At 40.1% G+C, this 18573-nt stretch overlaps 1 protein-coding gene across 1 annotated transcript in view; it reads right to left on the bottom strand.

Moving 5' to 3' along the window:
- nkd1 (NKD inhibitor of WNT signaling pathway 1) overlaps window positions 1-18573 on the bottom strand; it is a 123928-nt gene that overhangs the window by 13284 nt on the left and 92071 nt on the right. The window contains exons 5-7 of the mRNA XM_061876977.1: window positions 17248-17351; window positions 13741-13836; window positions 4834-4981 (exon numbers count right to left, since the gene is read on the bottom strand). Of these exons, the coding sequence (XP_061732961.1) occupies window positions 4834-4981; window positions 13741-13836; window positions 17248-17351 (348 nt within the window). The remainder of the gene's footprint in view (window positions 1-4833; window positions 4982-13740; window positions 13837-17247; window positions 17352-18573) is intronic.

Here is an 18573-nt window from a genome sequence, read left to right as displayed (position 1 = left end):
TGGCCATGTACTGCTTGCCTGTGTATCGGCTGGGGACATCTCTACGCTGCTGATCCGCCTCCACTTGGGATGGTTTCCTGCTGGCTCCGCTGTGAACGGGACTCTCGCTGCTGTGTTGGATCTGCTTTGGACTGGACTCTCGCGACTGTGTTGGATCCATTGTGGATTGAACTTTCACAGTATTATGTTAGACCCGCTCGACATCCATTGCTTTCCTCCTCTCTAAGGTTCTCATAGTCATTATTGTCACCGACGTCCCACTGGGTCATTATTGTCACCGACGTCCCACTGGGTGTGAGTTTTCCTTGCCCTTATGTGGGCCTACCGAGGATGTCGTGGTGGTTTGTGCAGCCCTTTGAGACACTAGTGATTTAGGGCTATATAAGTAAACATTGATTGATTGAAAGTTTGATAAGAGGCAGCACGGTGGTACAGGGGTTAGTGCATGTGCCTCACAATACGAAGGTCCCGAATAGTCCTGAGTTCTCTCTGTTTGCATGTTCTCCCCGTGACTGCGTGGGTTCCCTCCGAGTACTCCGGTTCCAAAGACATGCACCTGGGGATAGGTTGATTGGCAACACTAAATTGGCCCTAGTGTGTGAATGTGAGTGTGAATGATGTCTGTCTATCTGTGTTGGCCCTGCGATGAGGTGGCGACTTGTCCAGGGTGTACCCCGCCTTCTGCCCGATTGTAGTTGAGATAGGCCCCCGCGACCCCTAATGGGAATAAGCGGTAGAAAATGGATGGATGGATGGAAATTAAACATTTAAAGGCCTACTGAAACCCACTACTACCGACCACACAGTCTGATAGTTTATATATCAATGATGAAATATTAACATTGCAACACATGACAATACGGCCTTTTTAGTTTACTAAATTACAATTTTAAATTTGCCGCGGAGTTTCTTGTTGAAAACGTCGCGGAATGATGACGCGTGCTTGTGACGTTATTGGTTGGAGCGGACATGTCAGCCCAGCACCACACACGGCTAAAAGTCGTCTCTTTTCATCGCATAATTACACAGCAATTTGGACATCTGTGTTGCTGAATCTTTTGCAATTTGTTCAATTAATAAATGGAGACTATAAAGAATAATGCTGTTGGTGGAAAGCGGTGGATTGCAGCTGCCTTAAAGCAACCAAAACACAGCCGGTGTTTCTTTGTTTGTTGTGAAGCTTTAACACATAGCGGTCAAGCGAACATGTTTCTCTACGTCAACCAGCAAGTTTTTGGATGTGAAAATTGTGATCTTAAGTCGGCTTTTACCGGAGACTTCAGTGGATTATGGGACCTCCTCCTGTAGCTGTCAAAAAGGCAGCTGTGATCTTGGCTCTTCAGCTTCTCTCAGAGACACAGGCGTTCACCGCAGCCTTCTGACTTTCAGGTATGACTTTATAATCTCACTAAAATACTATTAACACAATAAGCAGATAAGGGATTTTCCAGAATTATTCTAGTAAATGTGTCTAATTACATCTGAAACGCTCTCAGTGCCGCCGCCCGGAGCAATCGCTTTTTCATTCTTTCTTTTTTTTTTTTTCTTTTTTTAGTTCTTCACTCTAACTTTCCTCATCCACGCTTAAATTAAAGGGGAAATCGTCGCTTTCTCGGTCCGAATAGCTCTTGCTGCTGGAGGCTATGATTATGAACAATGTGAGGATGTGAGGAGCCCTACAACTCGTGACGTCACACGCACATTGTCTGCTACAAGGCTTTTTTATCAGCGACCAAAAGTTGCGAACTTTATCGTCGATGTTCTCTACTAAATCTTTTCAGCAACAATATGGCAATATCGCGAAATGATCAAGTATGACACATCGAATGGACCTGCTATCCCCGTTTAAATAAGAAAATCTCATTTCAGTAGGTCTTTAACAATGTTCATCGTGAAAAACACTAACCTATTTATTATTTAACTGTCTGAAATTGGCTTGGGCTGTCTTTAAATTGAAGCAGAGTGGCAATGGTTTAAACTTATGATGCGGACGCGTTTGTTACTGGATACTCTGTAACACGCTTCTGCCTTGGAGACTTTGTATCTGGAAGTCATATGCAACTTCAGTGATTTAATTCTTGTTTATATTGACACATGTCAAAGTTTAGACTCTGCAATATTGTTCAATTAAGGACAAACGCTACGTTTGCCTTGCTTGGGTGTTATTGTGTGCTTAGCTGTTGTGTAGCTGCTCGCTCCCAGCTTATAGCCTGCCATGTTTACCTTTTGGAAACGACTTGACTGAAATGCAAGAAAGAAAAAAAAAAGGACATTTAGACGATACCTAACTGTCCAGCTTTGCACAAGTAGACGTGCTGTGTCGGAGGTTTTAGATGCAAACTGATACAACCCGATACTTCTTTTATGCTGCTACCATATCGATATAGTATCATGATAATACAGTATGTATCCCTGGTGATGTAATTATGTGTACTACTAACTGCAGGAGTACCGATATCACATCCTGTATCATAAGGGACAAACGCGGTATCGATATTTTGTACAGCAAACCATTTCACAGTGTCTTGTGATACGAAACCTATAAACTATCGTCAAATATCCACATTTTGATACCATATTTTCACGCCCACTGTCATTATATTTTTACACCAACTGTGATGATAAAATATTTTTTAATGTTCACTGTCGGGACGATAGCGTATATCCATGTCAACTGCCGTGACGATATCTTATTTCCCTGCCAGCTGTTGGGAAGATACCCTATTTTCATGCCGACTGTGGTGATATTAACATACCTTTGTGTTAACTGTTGTGACAATAGCATATTTTATGCTTTCGTGATAATATATTCTCATGCTAACTGTCTTGTTGTTACTAAATTTTCATGCCAACTGTTGTGATATTATTTATTCATGCCAACTGTGGTGATGATGTCATTGTCATGCTCACTGTGGTGATAGCATATTCTCACCCCAACTGTTGTGATATCATTTTAATGCTAACTGTCGTGATGATAGCATATTTTCACGCCAACTTTCGTGATATAATTTTCATGCTAACTGTCGTGATGATACTAGATTTTCATGCCAACTGTGGTGATATTATTTATTCATGCCAACTGTGGTTATGATGTCATTGTCATGCTAACGGTGGTGATAGCATATTTTCACGCCAACTGTCGTGATATCAATTTCATGCCAACTGTCGTAATGATAGCATAGTCTCAAGCCAACTGTCATGATAGCAGCATATTTCCACGCCAACTGTGATGAGAGTAACATTTTTTTACACCAACTGCCGTGATAATACATTTTCATGCTAACTGTCATATTATATATTCATGACATTTGTTGTGATAAAAGGTTTTTCATGCTAACTGTTGTGACAACAACATATTTTCATGCTAACTGTTGTGACAATAGCATATTTTCATGCTAACTGTCGTGACAATAGCATATTTATATTCTGTCATGATGATATATCTTCATGCTAAATTATGTATTATCATATTTTCATGCTAACTGTGGTGATCATTTTATGCTAAAATGAAATCCTATTTTCATGCTAACTGTAGCGCTACTAGCCTATTTTCATGCTAACTGTCGTGACAATAGCATATTTTCATGCTAACTGCCGTGACAATAACATATTTTCACGCTAACTGTCGTGGCAATAGTATATTTTCATGCTAACTGCCGTGACAATAACATATTTTCACGCTAACTGTCGTGGTAATAGCATGTTTTAATGCTAACTGTCGTGACAATAGCATATTTTATTGCAAACTGCCGTGACAATAACATATTTTCATGCTAACTGTCGTGGCAATAGCATATTTTAATGCTAACTGTCGTGACAATAGCATATTTTAATGCTAACTGTTTTGACAATAGCATATTTTCATGCTAACTTTCATGACAATAACATATTTTTCCGCTAACTGTCGTGGCAATAGCATAGTTTAATGCTAACTGTCGTGGAAATAGCATATTTTCATGCTAACTGTCGCGACAATAGCATATTTTCATGCTAACTGTCATGACAATAGCATATTTTCATGCTAACTGCCGTGACAATAACATATTTTCACGCTAACTGTCGTGGTAATAGCACATTTTAATGCTAACTGTCGTGACAATAGCATATTTTCATGCTAACTGTTGTGGCAATAGCATATTTTCATGTTAAATGTTGTGACAATAGCATATTTTCATGCTAACTGTCGTGACAATAACATATTTTCATGTTAACTGTCGTGACAATTACATATTTTCACGCTAACTGTCGTGGCAATAACATATTTTCATGTTAACTGTCGTGACAATAGCATATTTTCATGCTAACTGTCGTGACAATAACATATTTTCATGCTAACTGTCATGACATTAGCATATTTTCATTCTAACTGTCGTGACAATTGAATGTTTTCATACCAACTGTCATGATGATATATTTTGATGCTAAATGATGTAATATATTTCCATGCTAACTGTGGTGATAATTTTATGCCAACTGTCAAAATGAAATCCTATTTTCATGCTAACTGTTGCGCTAATAGCATATTTTCATGCTAACTGTCATGAAAAAAAGCATATTTTCGTGCTAACTGTTGTGACAATAGCATATGTTCATGCTAACTGTCGTGACAAAAACATATTTCAATTCTGTCATGATATATCTTCATGCTAAATGATGTAACATCTTATCATCATGCCAACAGTGGTGATCATTTTATGCCAACTGTCAAAATGAAATCCTACTTTCATGCTAACTGTTGCGCTAACTGCATATTTTCATGCTAACTCTCATTAAATGAGGGCACATTTTTACGCCGAGGGTTGCAACAATAACATATTTCCCTGCTAACGGTACCTGCGCCGCCTTGCGTACAAGTCCTCCAGCGCTGGCTGGAGTCCGGAGCCACAGACAGCTTGACCCGCAAGGTCTTGCTGCTGCTGGGCGAGTGGTTGACGGAGGCGTCCACAACCTCGTAGATGGTGTGCAGAAGACTGGTGATGTCCTGCAGGAAGGAGAGGAGAGACATCAGGTGTTAATCCTTGCTTACAAAGTCCATGTCCTTCCTCGCCCACCAGTGGATAAACTCCTAACCCTGAATACGACCAGGCAGTTTGCAGTAAAATAGGCTTCACTGCACATCTTTAAAAGCTCTACCAACTATGCGTCAGTCAGCTACAAACATGAGAGCTGTGTTTGGTCAATTTGTTTTTTTTTTGTCTTACAAAGGCTAACTATTAGTGGTTAGAGTGTCTAACCTGAGATCGGTAGGTCGTGAGTTCAAGTCATACCAAAGACTGTAATAATGGGACCCATTACCTCCCTGCTTGGCACTCAGCATCAAAGGTTGGAATTGGGGGTTAAATCACCATGAATGATTCCCGGCGCTGCTGCTCACTGCTCCCCTCACCTCCCAGGGGGTGATCAAGGAAGAGAATAAAGTCGCCAGACCTGGTCTGTGTGTGTGTGTGACAATCATTGGTACTTTAACTTTTTAACTTAATGATGCTAACATTTGTATTTTACTCCTGTTGTATGTGATACATGGACTCTACACAGGGTCATTTGTTTATTTTTACACCGGATAATAAGATGTACTGCTGATGAATGGTCTAGCTTTGATATTTTTTCATATATAAGACACACCGGATTATAGGGCGCATTAAAGGCCTACTGAAACCCACTACTACCCACCACGCAGTCTGATAGTTTATATATCAATGATGAAATATTAACATTGCAACACATGCCAATACGGCCTTTTTAGTTTAGTAAATCACAATTTTAAATTTCCTGGGAGTTTCGTCTTGGAAACGTCGTGTAATGATGACGTGTACGCAAGACGTCACGGGTTTTTAGGAAGTATGAGCGCTGCACACACACACAGCTAAAAGTCGTCTGCTTTAACGGCATAATTACACAGTATTTTGGACATCTGTGTTGCTGAATCTTTTGCAATTTGTTCAATTAATATTGGAGAAGTCAAAGTAGAAAGATGGAGTTGGGAAGCTTTAGCCTTTAGCCACACAAACACACGGTGATTCCTTGTTTAAAATTCCTGGAGGTGAAAATTTACTAAGGATCACGGCGCGGTCAAGCGAACATGAAACACGACGGAATGTCAACCAGCAGATTTCGGTGAGAAAATTGTGGTTAAAAAGTCACTTCTTACCGGCGAAAAGCTGAGCTTGTGCCGTCCATGAAGCTGCCGTCGACTCCCCTGAGACATTGGCGTCAACACCCGGCCATGGACACACACCTCCGACTATCAGGTACTATTAAACTCACTAAAACACTAGCAGCACAATAGAAAGATAAGGGATTTCCCAGGATTATCCTACTAAATGTGTCTAAAAACATCGGAATCCGTCCCAATGCAATCGCGTTTTTTTTTTTTTCTAGTCCGTCGCTATCAATATCCTCAAACACAAATCTTTCATCCTTGCTCAAATTAATGGGGAAATTGTTGTTTTCTCGTTCTGAATAGCACTTTTTGTTGGAGGCTCCCGTTAAAAACAATGTGAATATGTGAGGAGCCTTGTGACGTCATCGTCTGCGACTTCTGGTAGAAGCAGGGCTTAGGTCTTAGCCCCGAAAGTTGCCAACTTTATTGTCGATGTTCTCTACTAAATCCTTTCAGCCAAAATATGGCAATATCGCGAAATGATCAAGTATGACACATAGAATGGACCTCCTATCCCCGTTTGAATAAGAAAATCTCATTTCGGTAGGCCTTTAAGAGTCCTATTATAATTTATTTCTAAATGTTAAACACTTCCTTGTGGTCTACATAACATGTAATGGTGGTTCTTTGCTCAAAATGTTGCATAGATTATGTTTTACAGATCATCTTCAAGCCGCTTTCCGGATGCGCAGTTTTGTGGGCGGTCTTATTTACGTGGCTCACCTTTGGCAGCGTCTTCTCCCCGTCATCTGTGTTGTAGCGGTGTAGCGTGCAAGGACGGGAGTTGAAGGAGTGTCAAAAGATGGAGCTAACCGTTTCAATGACATTTAGACTTAACTTAAATCAATAACGGAGCAGCATCTCCTCATCCGGAAAAACGTCGGACCGGATCTCTCTTATAACTAAAGTTCCTTGGGTGAATAATGTAAACTCACTACACCGGTATGTTTTAGCGCTTTCATGGCGAGTTTACTGACAGATATAAGTAAGAACTTTACACTACTTTATATTAGAACAATGGCAACAGCGGAGGATGAATGTCCCATAACAAGAAGACAGAGAAAAAGAAGATTTTCGACTAAAAAGGCGGATGCGCGCAATGTTTCAGGATTTATGCAGATCTCAAATACAGATCAGCAGGTACCAGAAGGTAAGACAAGCTTATTTTGTAGATTATTGCTAAATAAAACGCCAGATAATACATTTGATCTTATACACACACCATAATAATAATTGTAAGTTGAAGCACAGTACAATCCATCAAGCGGCTTCATAGCTCACCAAAGTCGTACTAAAACATTTTCATAGATTTTTGAGCGCCGTGTGTAATGTTCTATAGTTTCAATGGAACATATAATATGTTGGTGTTGTTTACTTGAGTCATATTGCATTCGTAGTGCAATCTACACGTATGTTTATATGTTAGATCCACTATGGACTGGACTTTCACAATATTATGCTAGACCCACTCGACGTCCATTGCGTCCGGTCTCCCTTAGAGGGCGAGGCGGGTGACAGCCAATTACATCTGCGGTCCTCTCCAAGGTTTTTCATTGTCATTCACATTGACATCCCACTGGGTTGTGAGTTTTTCCTTGCCCTGATGTGGGATCCGAACCGAGGATGTCATTGTGGCTTGTGCAGCCCTTTGAGACACTTGTGAATTAGGGCTATATAAATAAACATTGATTGATTGATTGATTGATCTCTTATCTTTGACTGCCATCTACTGGTCACACTTATCATTACACTATGTACCATGTAAAATTGCTTCGAGGTCGGTAAGCAAAACCAGAATCATTCCGTACATTAGGCGCACCAGGTTATAAGGACAAAATCGTTCTGTCCCCTTAGCAGAAAAACAGCCCCAAAGCATGATGTTTCCACCCCCATGCTTCACAGTAGGTATGGTGTTCTTGGGATGCAACTCAGTATTCTTCTTCCTCCAAACACGACGAGTTGAGTTTATACCAAAATGGATACATGGATGATACAGCAGAGGATTGGGAGAATGTCATGTGGTCAGATGAAACCAAAATAGAACTTTTTGGTATAAACTCAACTTGTCCTGTTTGGAGGAAGAAGAATACTGAGTTGCATCCCAAGAACACCATACCTACTGTGAAGCATGGGGGTGGAAACATCATGCTTTGGGGCTGTTTTTCTGCTAAGGGGACAGGACGATTGATCCGTGTTAAGGAAAGAATGAATGGGGCCATGTATCGTGAGATTTTGAGCCAAAACCTCCTTCCATCAGTGAGAGCTTTGAATGGTTGACCAAATACTTATTTTCCATCATCATTTACAAATAAATTCTTTAAAATTCCTACAATGTGAATTCCTGGATTTTTTTTTCACATTCTGTCTCTCACAGTTGAAGTGTACCTATGATGAAAATTACAGACCTCTGTCATCATTTTAAGCGGGAGAACTTGCACAATCGGTGGCTAACTAAATACTTTTTTGCCCCACTGTACATTGGCCTTTCAAAATAAAAGCGTGTGTGGAGTAGAACGGGGGCTTCGCTTCTCACTTGCAGATACTGACACGCCACAGAAAAGGAGATAAGTGAAAAGTTTCAGTGGCATTTTCCCTCGTTACCTCCTCGCGCTCGCTCGCTGGCATGAAAAGAAGCGAGAGAAGAAAGCGCCTGCCGCCTCTTGCGAGTGGAGCCGCCACCGGCGACGCCGAGCGAACTGCACAGGCAGGCACACAGAGGACACGGCTCGGCTCTTTGTTTGCACACACAACACAGACTTCCTGGGTGTTCCGCTTGGATCGTGCGGGCGCGGAAGAATCGACTGTGCTGGAGTCTCGTCTTGAAAAGGAACATTTGGTGAACTGACTTTGTGTCTGTGGGTGTCGTACCCCCCCGACTCCTTCATCCTGTCGTTAAAAGTCATCGGGACTAAAGTCTTTCATTGATTCCACGCCTTCACTTCTTTTTGCACTTTAGTTACGAAAGCACACATTCCTCAAAAGTCGATCTAAACTCAACTCCGACGGCAAAGATCATCAAAATCGTAACAGCTCTTTTCTGTTCTTAACGGACTAACTGCCAAAATGCTGGTCCAAGACCCATTATAGGACGAGCACTGTGCTGCTTTTAGGAACCTACTGCAAAAATACTTATATGCATGTGGCGGTTCTTTAGAGCAGTGGTCCCCAACCACCGGGCCGCAGAATAATTTTGTATTAATTTTTATTTAAAAAAAATAAATAAATACATTTTTTTTTTTTTTTTTAATAATTAAGTCAACATAAAAACACAATATACACTTACAATTAGTGCACCAACCACAAAAACCTCCCTTTTTCATGACAAAAAAAAAAAAAAGACACACCCCCACCCGGGGCGCGGGACAAATTATTAAGCGTTGACCGGTCCGCGGATACAAAAAGGTTGGGGACCACTGCTTTCAGAGATGTGTAAAAATGGAAAAAGATGAAGAAAAACACATTTTTTGTTTTAATATATTTTCTGTAGGAGAACAAACATGACACAAACCTTCCCGATTGTTAGAAATGCCACTGTTTATGTTAAACATGCTTCACTGATTAGAGTATTTGGCCAGCGCCGTTTTGTCCTACTAATTTCAGCGATTCTTGAACTCATCGTAGTTTGTTTAAATCAGGGTTGTCAAACTCAAATACAGAGTGGGCCAAAATTTTAAACTGAACAAAGCCGCGGGCCAAGGTTAAACAAATTAACCTTTTAATAGGGACCCAAACAAGTTTTGTATTGAATATTAAACAAGCGAGACTTATATAACTTTATAGTGACATGCAAAATCGAGTTTCAAATAATACTAATAATTTCAAAATAGCAATGGCATATCAAATCAAATTTAAATAGAAATTGAATGCCTCTTTTCTATTTGCAGCCTTCTCAGGTAAATATCAAAATAAACTTTTCCCACAGGCTAATAATACATTTGTATATTGTAGCATCCAGGAAGAGGTAGTGCTGCAAGGGATTCTGTGTATTTGTTCTGTTGCGTTTATGTTGTGTTACAGTGCAGATGTTCTCCCGAAATTTGCTTGTCGTTCTAGTTTAGTGTTGGTTCACAGTGTGGCGCATATTTGTAACAGTCTTAAAGTTGTTTATACGGCCACCCTCAGTGTGATCTGTATGGCTGCTGACCAAGCTTGCATTGCATTAGCTTGTGTGTGTGTGTGTGTGTGTGTGTGTAAAAGCCACATATATCATGTGACTAGGCCGGCATGCTGTTTCTACGTAGGAAAAGCGGACGTGACGAAAGGTTTTAGAGGACGCTTGAGGCAGTGCCTTTAAGGCACGCCCCCAATATTGTTGTCCAGGTGGGAATCGGGAGAAATTTGGGAGAATGGTTGCCCCCTGGTGATTTTCGGGAGGGGCACAGAAATTTGGGAGTCCCCTTGGAAAATCAGGGGTGAGGGTTAGCAAGTATGAGTATTAGCGGTGAATGCGGTGTTACATCTACACCGCCGCTGTATAATACCGGCGGGCCAGCTCTAAATGTTAATTTGATATTGCCTCAAGGGCCAAATCAAAATACACGGCGGGCCAAATTTGGCCCGCGGGCCAGACTTCGACACCCATGGTTTAAATGAACAACTTTCTCCAATGCTGCCAGAAAATGAGACTCCTCCTTTTATCTCATTTTGTCCACCAAACGTTTTATGCTGTGCGTGAATGCACAAAGGTGAGCTTTGTTGATGTTATTGATTTGCTGGAGTGCTTATCTTATTTAGTCAATCCATGACCGCAAGCTAATCGGTGCTAAAATGCTAAATAGGCTAGCTGTATGTACATATTGCATCACTATGCCTCATTTGTAGGTATATTTGAGCATATTTAATTTCCTTTACTTATGTCGTCTGTGTATATAATTTATATTTGCATGTCTCATGACACATTATCTGTACGTAATATTGGCTGCATTTCTGTATCGTTTGTGTGCCATGTTGTTCCAGACTACAGCAAACGTTAGCCAGCTTGTTTCCTTAAACTTGGACACACACATTAATTTCCAGGAGTTATTTCATCCTGTGGGAAGCCTCCATTTTACTAATGATTTCCAATGTTGCAAAAATGTGTAGAATAAAGATAAAAATACAACATTTCTGTCAACCAAGATATGCGTCAGCCTTTGATAGTAGGCTAATATAGCTAATATAGACACTTACATCATGTGTTGCCTTCATTATAACACTTTTATAAGACTTTTAAAGTCATTTTGATAGTAGGCTTATATAGCTAACATAGTAGACACGTTTTGGTCCAAAATGGCTCCTTAAAATCAACCACCAAAGAACCTATGTGACAAGAAGGGCTTTGCTTGTTTTAAAATACCTAATGCAGGAACCCAGGTCAAAGATCTTCCACATGACAAAAGCACTCTGCTGTTTTTGTAATAGCTCCCTCAAAAAAATAGTCTAAGAGCCTTCATGTAACATAAGTGTTGGGCTGTTTTGTAATTACCGACTAAAAAAATGCCAGTCAAAGATTTTCTTTTTGACAGGAAGGGCCTTGCTCTTTTTAAAGACCTTAATTTAAAAATGTCACAAGAGCACTCAGCTTTTTTGGCAGTCTTGGAAATCTTGCCCAGGGTATACACTGCCTTCCGCCCAAGTGCGGCTGCGAGAGGGTCAGAAGATGTGTGGATGGATGGAAAAAAGCAGTCAAAGATCCTCAATATGAAATTAGGCTCCTTTTGTAAGAACATACTACAAAATGCTGTTTTTTAGGGCCTAATACCAAAACCCTGGTCAGAGATCCATTATATGACTGAGCATTTTTGCGGTAGCTCCTTAAAAAAATCCACCAAAGAGCCTTAATATGACAATAATGGAAGAAGTGATGAGAAGGGTCTTGCTGTTTTGAAGGACCTAGCGCAGAAACGCATAATATAATTCAATAATGTAATATATCGGTATATATTATATACACAATGTATATTATGTAAATATTACATATATGTATTATATTTTATATTGATACTATGGTACATTTTTAGTCCACTTTATACCTTTTGTTTTTGCCCTCATTTTGTGACCTTGTGTGCATTATCATCAAAGGGAAGTTGATGAGAAGTATTGCTGTCCTGGGTAAAACAAGGCACATTCTTAATCAAAAAACATTACACTCTTTATTGTACACTTGTTTTACCATATTTGAGTTACTGTCTAGAAGTTTGGGGAAATACATACAGGACGAACATCCAACCACTATTCATAATGCAAAAAAGAGCCATCAGACTGATACATGACACAGGACCCCGAGAACACACTAATGGATTATTTATAAAAACATTTGATTTAAAACTACCAGATCTCATCCAACTCAAGACTGCCCAAATGATTTATAAAGCAAGTAAAGATTCACTTCCAACAGGGTTACAGAGAAGATTTGTACAGAGAGAAGGGAATTATAATTTAAGAGGAGAACTACTTTTTAAGATCCAATATTGTAGAACAACGCAGAAACGAATGAGTATAACAATAGCAGGGGTTAAAATATGGAACTGTTTAAAGGATGAAATAAAACACAGCACCAACATAAACCAGTTTAAAAAGCTTTTTAAATCATTTATCATTAGTAAATATAAGAAAGAAGAGCAAACATTGTTTTAGAAAGACAATAATATATAATATGTATATAAATACAATTTATGATTTCATAATTATACATATAGGTTATACTAAAATGTATATATTACCACTTTATATGGAATTTAAATAAATTGCGTATATATAATATATATATATATATATATATATATATAAGTGTACAAATGTATATGTTTGATTTAAATTTTAAACTGTGTATATGAGACGTGTGCTACATATATGTTGCTTATATATTGTTTAAAAAAAAAAGTAATATAAGTGAAGCATGTTTTAGATTTTATATATTTTGAACTTTGTTCTTGTTGTGATGGGGTAGGTTTATATAAGCGTTGCTTCAACCTACACCCTTTCGTCACAATCATTGCTCAAATGAGTGTTTTTTTGTCGTTGTTGTTCTTTGTTTTATGTGAAGATTGCCGAAATAAAATACATTGATTGATTGATTATCCTTTCCATCCTTTGTAACTGAGTTACTGTGTGGAACAATTTCCCTTGTGGATCACTAAAGTTTGTCTAAGTCTAAACCCTGGTCAAAGATCTTCCGCATAAAAACAGCGCTCTGCTGTTTTTGTACAAAAACTCGTCAAAGAGCCTCTACATAACAGGAGTGTCGGGCTGTTTTAAAGGACCTACTTGTCAAAGATCCTCTATATTTGACAGGGAATGCTCTGCTGTATTTTAAGGTCCAACCACAAAAACAAATTTTTACCGTGACTAACATGTTTTAGCACGTGAATGAATAATCGGTTAGCGGGAACAAGTAGGCTTCACTACACATCTTAAAATAAAGCCTCCTTCTTGCAGTAGACGGGGTGATTGCAGTGCTTTGATGCTGGGTTGATTCCAACGTATGTGATTTTATTTATGAAGATGTTGCGGCTGTCATGCCCTGCACTTGTTTGGCAGATGTTGATTGATTGATTGATTAACTGATTGATTAAAGATGATTAAAAGAAGAATTAGCGTACCTCTCGGGTGACTTTGCCGTTGTTGTCGAAGTCGTAGAGGGTGAAAGTCCACTCCTGTCGGTTGTCCTCCTCCATGGACACGGCACACTCCAACTCCTGAGACAGCATAGCCATGTCAAAGTGTGTGTGTGTGTGTGTGTGTGTGTGTGTGTGTGTGTTCTGGCAATGCTTACTTACAGTCGTGCTCATAAGTTTACAAACCCTGGGAGAATTTATGATTTCATGGCCATTCTTCAGAGAATATGAATGAAAACACAAAAACCTTTCTTCCACTCATGCTTAATGGTTGTGTGAAGCTATTTATTGGCTAACGCCTGTGTTAACTCTTTTTAAATGAAACTGACAAAAGAAAGTACCCAAATGACCATGAAAGCCATTTTTTGCGCAAATGTCACAAAGTATTCTGCCTACATTACGCCAAACAGCACAGAGACAAGCCTCAAAACTTCTGGAACAAAGTAATTTGGAGTGATGGCTTTCTTCTGGCGACTCACCATGCAGCCCATTTTTCTTCAAGTGCCTGCTTATTGTGCATCTTGAAACAGCCACTCGAACAATTTTCCTGGTAGTTGTGGCGGAAATCTTTGCTGGTTTACCTGAATCCCTCATTTTCCACTTCCCAATCAGCGTTTGAACACAGCCGATTGGCATTCTCAATTCCTTGGATATCTTTTATACCCTTTTCCTGTCTTATGCAGTTCAATTACCTTTTTTCGCAGATTCTTTGACAATTATTTTTGCCTACTCCATGACTCAGAATCCAGAAACATCTGTGCAGCACTGGATGAAAGATGCAATGGTCTGTCAGAAGCCTAAAAAAATCACTGACCTTTTATACACACATTAATTACAAACAAATATGTCACAGGTGAGGATTGGAACCTTGATTAGCCATTAAAACCTGTTTGTGCATGTTATCAGGTCAAAGTCACTGGGGTATGTAAACTTTTGATCAGGGTCATTTGGGTACTTTCTTTTGTCATTTTGATTTAATTTTTTGCTGAATTGCTCCCAGGGATCAATAAAGTACTTTCTATTCTATTCTAAAAATAGAAAACACAGTTGTTTGCCAATAAATAGCTTCACACAACCATTAAGCATGAGTGGAAGAAAGGTTTTTGTGTTATCATTCATATTTTCAGAAGAATGGCCAAGAAATCATAAATTCTCCCAGGGCAGGGGGTCAGCAACCCGCGGCTCTAGATTTTTAGCGCCTCCCTAGTGGCTCCCTGGACCTCTTTCAGAGATGTGTGAAAATGGAAAAAGATGATGTAGGAGAACAAACATGACACAAACCTTCCTAATTGTTAGAAATCCCACAGTTTGTGTTACACATTCTTCACTGATGAGAGTATTTGGAAAGCACCGTTTTGTCCTACTAATGTCAGCGATCCTTGAACTCATTGTAGTTTGTAGCTTTTTCCGATGCTGCCACAGAAAAGTTTTATGCCACTCCTTTGTCTCATTTTGTCCACCAAACATTTTATGCTGTGCTTGATTGCACAAAAGTGAACTTTGTTGATTTCATTGATTTGTTGGAGAGCTAATTAGATATATTTGGTCAATCCATGGCTGCAAGTTATATGAGAAGCCTCCATTTTACTGATGTTTTGCAATGTTGCAAAAATGTCTAGGGTAAAAAATGAAATACAACATTTCTGTCAACGGAGATTTGCACCAGCCTTTGATAGTAGGCAAATATAGCTAATATAGACACTTACATCATGTGTTTTCTTCATTAAAAGACTTATATAAGGCTTTGAATTTTATGCGGCTCCAGACCGATTTTAGATTTTTATTTTTGCTCCAATATGGCTCTTTCAACATTTTGGGTTGCCGACCCCTGCCCCACGGTATGTAAACTTATGAGCACAACTGTAATGGGGACATCGCTCTCTTTACACAGTCACCTCTGACGGTATGGGGACACAAAAAACAGGTCCCCTAAAGGGAAACCTTTTTAAATGATAGTCAGGTCCATTCTGAAGATGCCTAAGTGATTTTTAAGCTTCGGCCCATAAAAGATGTTACTGTGTATGTTTGTGTGAGTTATGCAACATTATTTAAAGGCCTACTGAAACCCACTACTACCGACCACGCAGTCTGATAGTTTATATATCAATGATGAAATATTAACATTGCAACACATGTCAATACAGCCGGTTTAGTTTACTAAATTGCAATTTTAAATTTCCCGCGAGGTATCCTGTTGAAAACGTTGCGGAATGATGACGCTTATGTTGACGCGTGCTTTTGACGTTATTGGTTGGAGTGGACATGTCAGCCCAGCACCACACACGGCTAAAAGTCGTCTCTTTTCATCGCATAATTACACAGTATTTTGGACATGTGTGTTGCTGAATCTTTTGCAATTTGTTCAATTAATAATGGAGACGTCAAATAAGAATGGTGTTTGTGGAAAGCGGTGGATTGCAGCTGCCTTTAGCAACTAAAACACATCCGGTGTTTCTTTGTTTGTTGTGAAGCTTTAACACAGAGCGGTCCAGCGAACATGTCAACCAGCAAGTTTTTGGATGGGAAAATTGTGATATTAAGTCGGCTCTTACCGGAGACATCAGTGGATTATGCGTCCTCCTGCAGCAGGTGTCAAAAAGGCAGCTGTGATCTTGGCTCCTCGGCTTCTCTCAGAGACACTGGCGTTCACCGCAGCCATCCGACTTTCAGGCATGACTTTACAATCTCACTAAAACACTATTATCACAATAAGCAGATAAGGGATTTTCAAGAATTATCCTAGTAAATGTGTCTTATTACATCTGAAACGCGCAAACTGGAGCAGTCACCTTTTCTTTTTTTTTTCTAGTCCTTTACTCTAAATTTCCTCATCCACGAATCTTTCATCCTCGCTCAAATTAATAGGGAAAATCATCGCTTTCTCGGTCCGAATAGCTCTTGTTGCTGGAGGCTGTGATTATAAACAATGTGAGGATGTGAGGAGCTCTACAACCTGTGACGCCACGCGCACATCGTCTGCTACTTCCGATAAAGGCAAGGCTTTTTTATTAGCGACCAAATGTTGCGAACTTCATCGTCAATGTTCGCTACTAAATCCTTTCAGCAAAAATATGGCAATATCGCGAAATGATCAAGTATGACACATAGAATGGACCTGCTATCCCCGTTTGAATAAGAAAATCTCATTTCAGTAAGCCTTTAAATGTGGTCCCCATGAACCATATTAACTCTTTTTCCCCGGGGTCCCTGGTAAGAATGATCAGCATATTACTTCATCGATTCAGAGATTTAAAGACATGTATGAGTTAACTGGGCAGTGGCCATTTTACCTCATTTTTTAATGTCTCCACAACCATGTAGAAAGGTTGGTCCCCACAAGTTATGATCAAAAACTTGGTCCCCATAACCAGTATGTGTGTGTGTGTGTGTGTGTGTGTGTGTGTGAGTGTGTGTGTGTGTGTGTGTGTGTGCGTGCCCCAGTTCCTTCCAAAGTGGAAGTTAATAAACGGCCCGTTCGGCGTCGAGACTTACTTCAAACTGGAGCTGCTTCTGCGGCCCTGCGGGGGATTGGCCGTCCTTCTCCTGCATCTTCTCCTCCACGCAACAGCTGTCTGACTTCTCCGGGGGTAGAGCCACTGCGCACACGCATGGGGAAAAAAAAAAAAAGTCAGCACGGGGATGAAAAAGTGGCGGGTGCGGTCATAACCTGGGGACAGGTTGTCGCTTGTAAACTCCTGTATGGTTGAGGAAGCAGCGATTTTAGGAAAAAAATAAATAAAAGCACAATCAAAGTTTGTGTATCCATCCATCCATCTATCCATTTTCTACCGCTTTTCTCTTTTGGAGTCGCTAGAGCCTATATCAGGTGTATTCGGGCGGAAGGCAGGGTACACCCTGGACAAGTCGCGACCTCATCGCAGGGCCAACACAGATAGACAGACAACATCCATCCATCCATCCATTTTCTACCGCTTATTCCCTTTCGGGGTCGCGGGGGGCGCTGGCGCCTATCTCAGCTACAATCGGGCGGAAGGCGGGGTACACCCTGGACAAGTCGCTACTTCACCGCAGGGCCAACACAGATAGACAGACACGATGCACACTCATATTCACACACTAGGGCCAATTCAGTGTTAGTTTGTGTCTCATTGTTGCTATTTAGAAATCGTGTTGTCCAGATACCAATATTGTGGTACTGGTAACAGTACCAAAATCTATTTCAATACTTTTCGGTACGTTTCTAAATAAAGGGGACCACAAAAATGTGAATTATTTACTTTATTTAAACAAAAAATATTACATTAAATATAACATATGTTTCTTATTGCAAGGTTGTTTTTAATCAAAATAGTGAACATTAGGGGTGTAACGGTACATGTATTTGTACGGGGGTTTCGGTTCGGAGGTGTACCGAACGAGTTTCCACACGGACATAAGTAGCGTACCACACGTTGTGTAAACAATGCACACCGAGGCACAACACCCGGCATGCTAGCAGTGACCGGGCTACGATAGACTGACCATACCTCCTCTTTTCACCAGATATGTCCTCTTTTGCAGGGCTGTCTGGGTGGAGTTTCTTAAATGCCTCAAATGTCCGGCATTTTATGTTAGGGTTGCGTGTATTTTCAATGTATGTTCAGGGTTAATAAGGGGTTGAAAACAAATTGTGCACGCAGCAGCATTCGTGAGGGAGGGGCAGAGACAGAGAGAGCGAGAGAGTTATGATAAACGCGCATGTGTCGCCAGGCTCTGCTTTTTATCAAGAGATTTATCACATTTTATTTTTTACTATCTATAGCAGGGGTGTCAAAAGTGTGCCCCGGAAGCCATTTGCGGCCCACAGCTAATGTTTTA

The sequence above is a fragment of the Nerophis ophidion genome, linkage group LG02, assembly GCF_033978795.1.
Source record: "Nerophis ophidion isolate RoL-2023_Sa linkage group LG02, RoL_Noph_v1.0, whole genome shotgun sequence".
Lineage (NCBI taxonomy): Eukaryota > Metazoa > Chordata > Actinopteri > Syngnathiformes > Syngnathidae > Nerophis > Nerophis ophidion.
The sequence above is the reverse complement of the archived record's forward strand: the minus strand, read 5'-3'. Positions and strand labels throughout refer to the sequence as shown.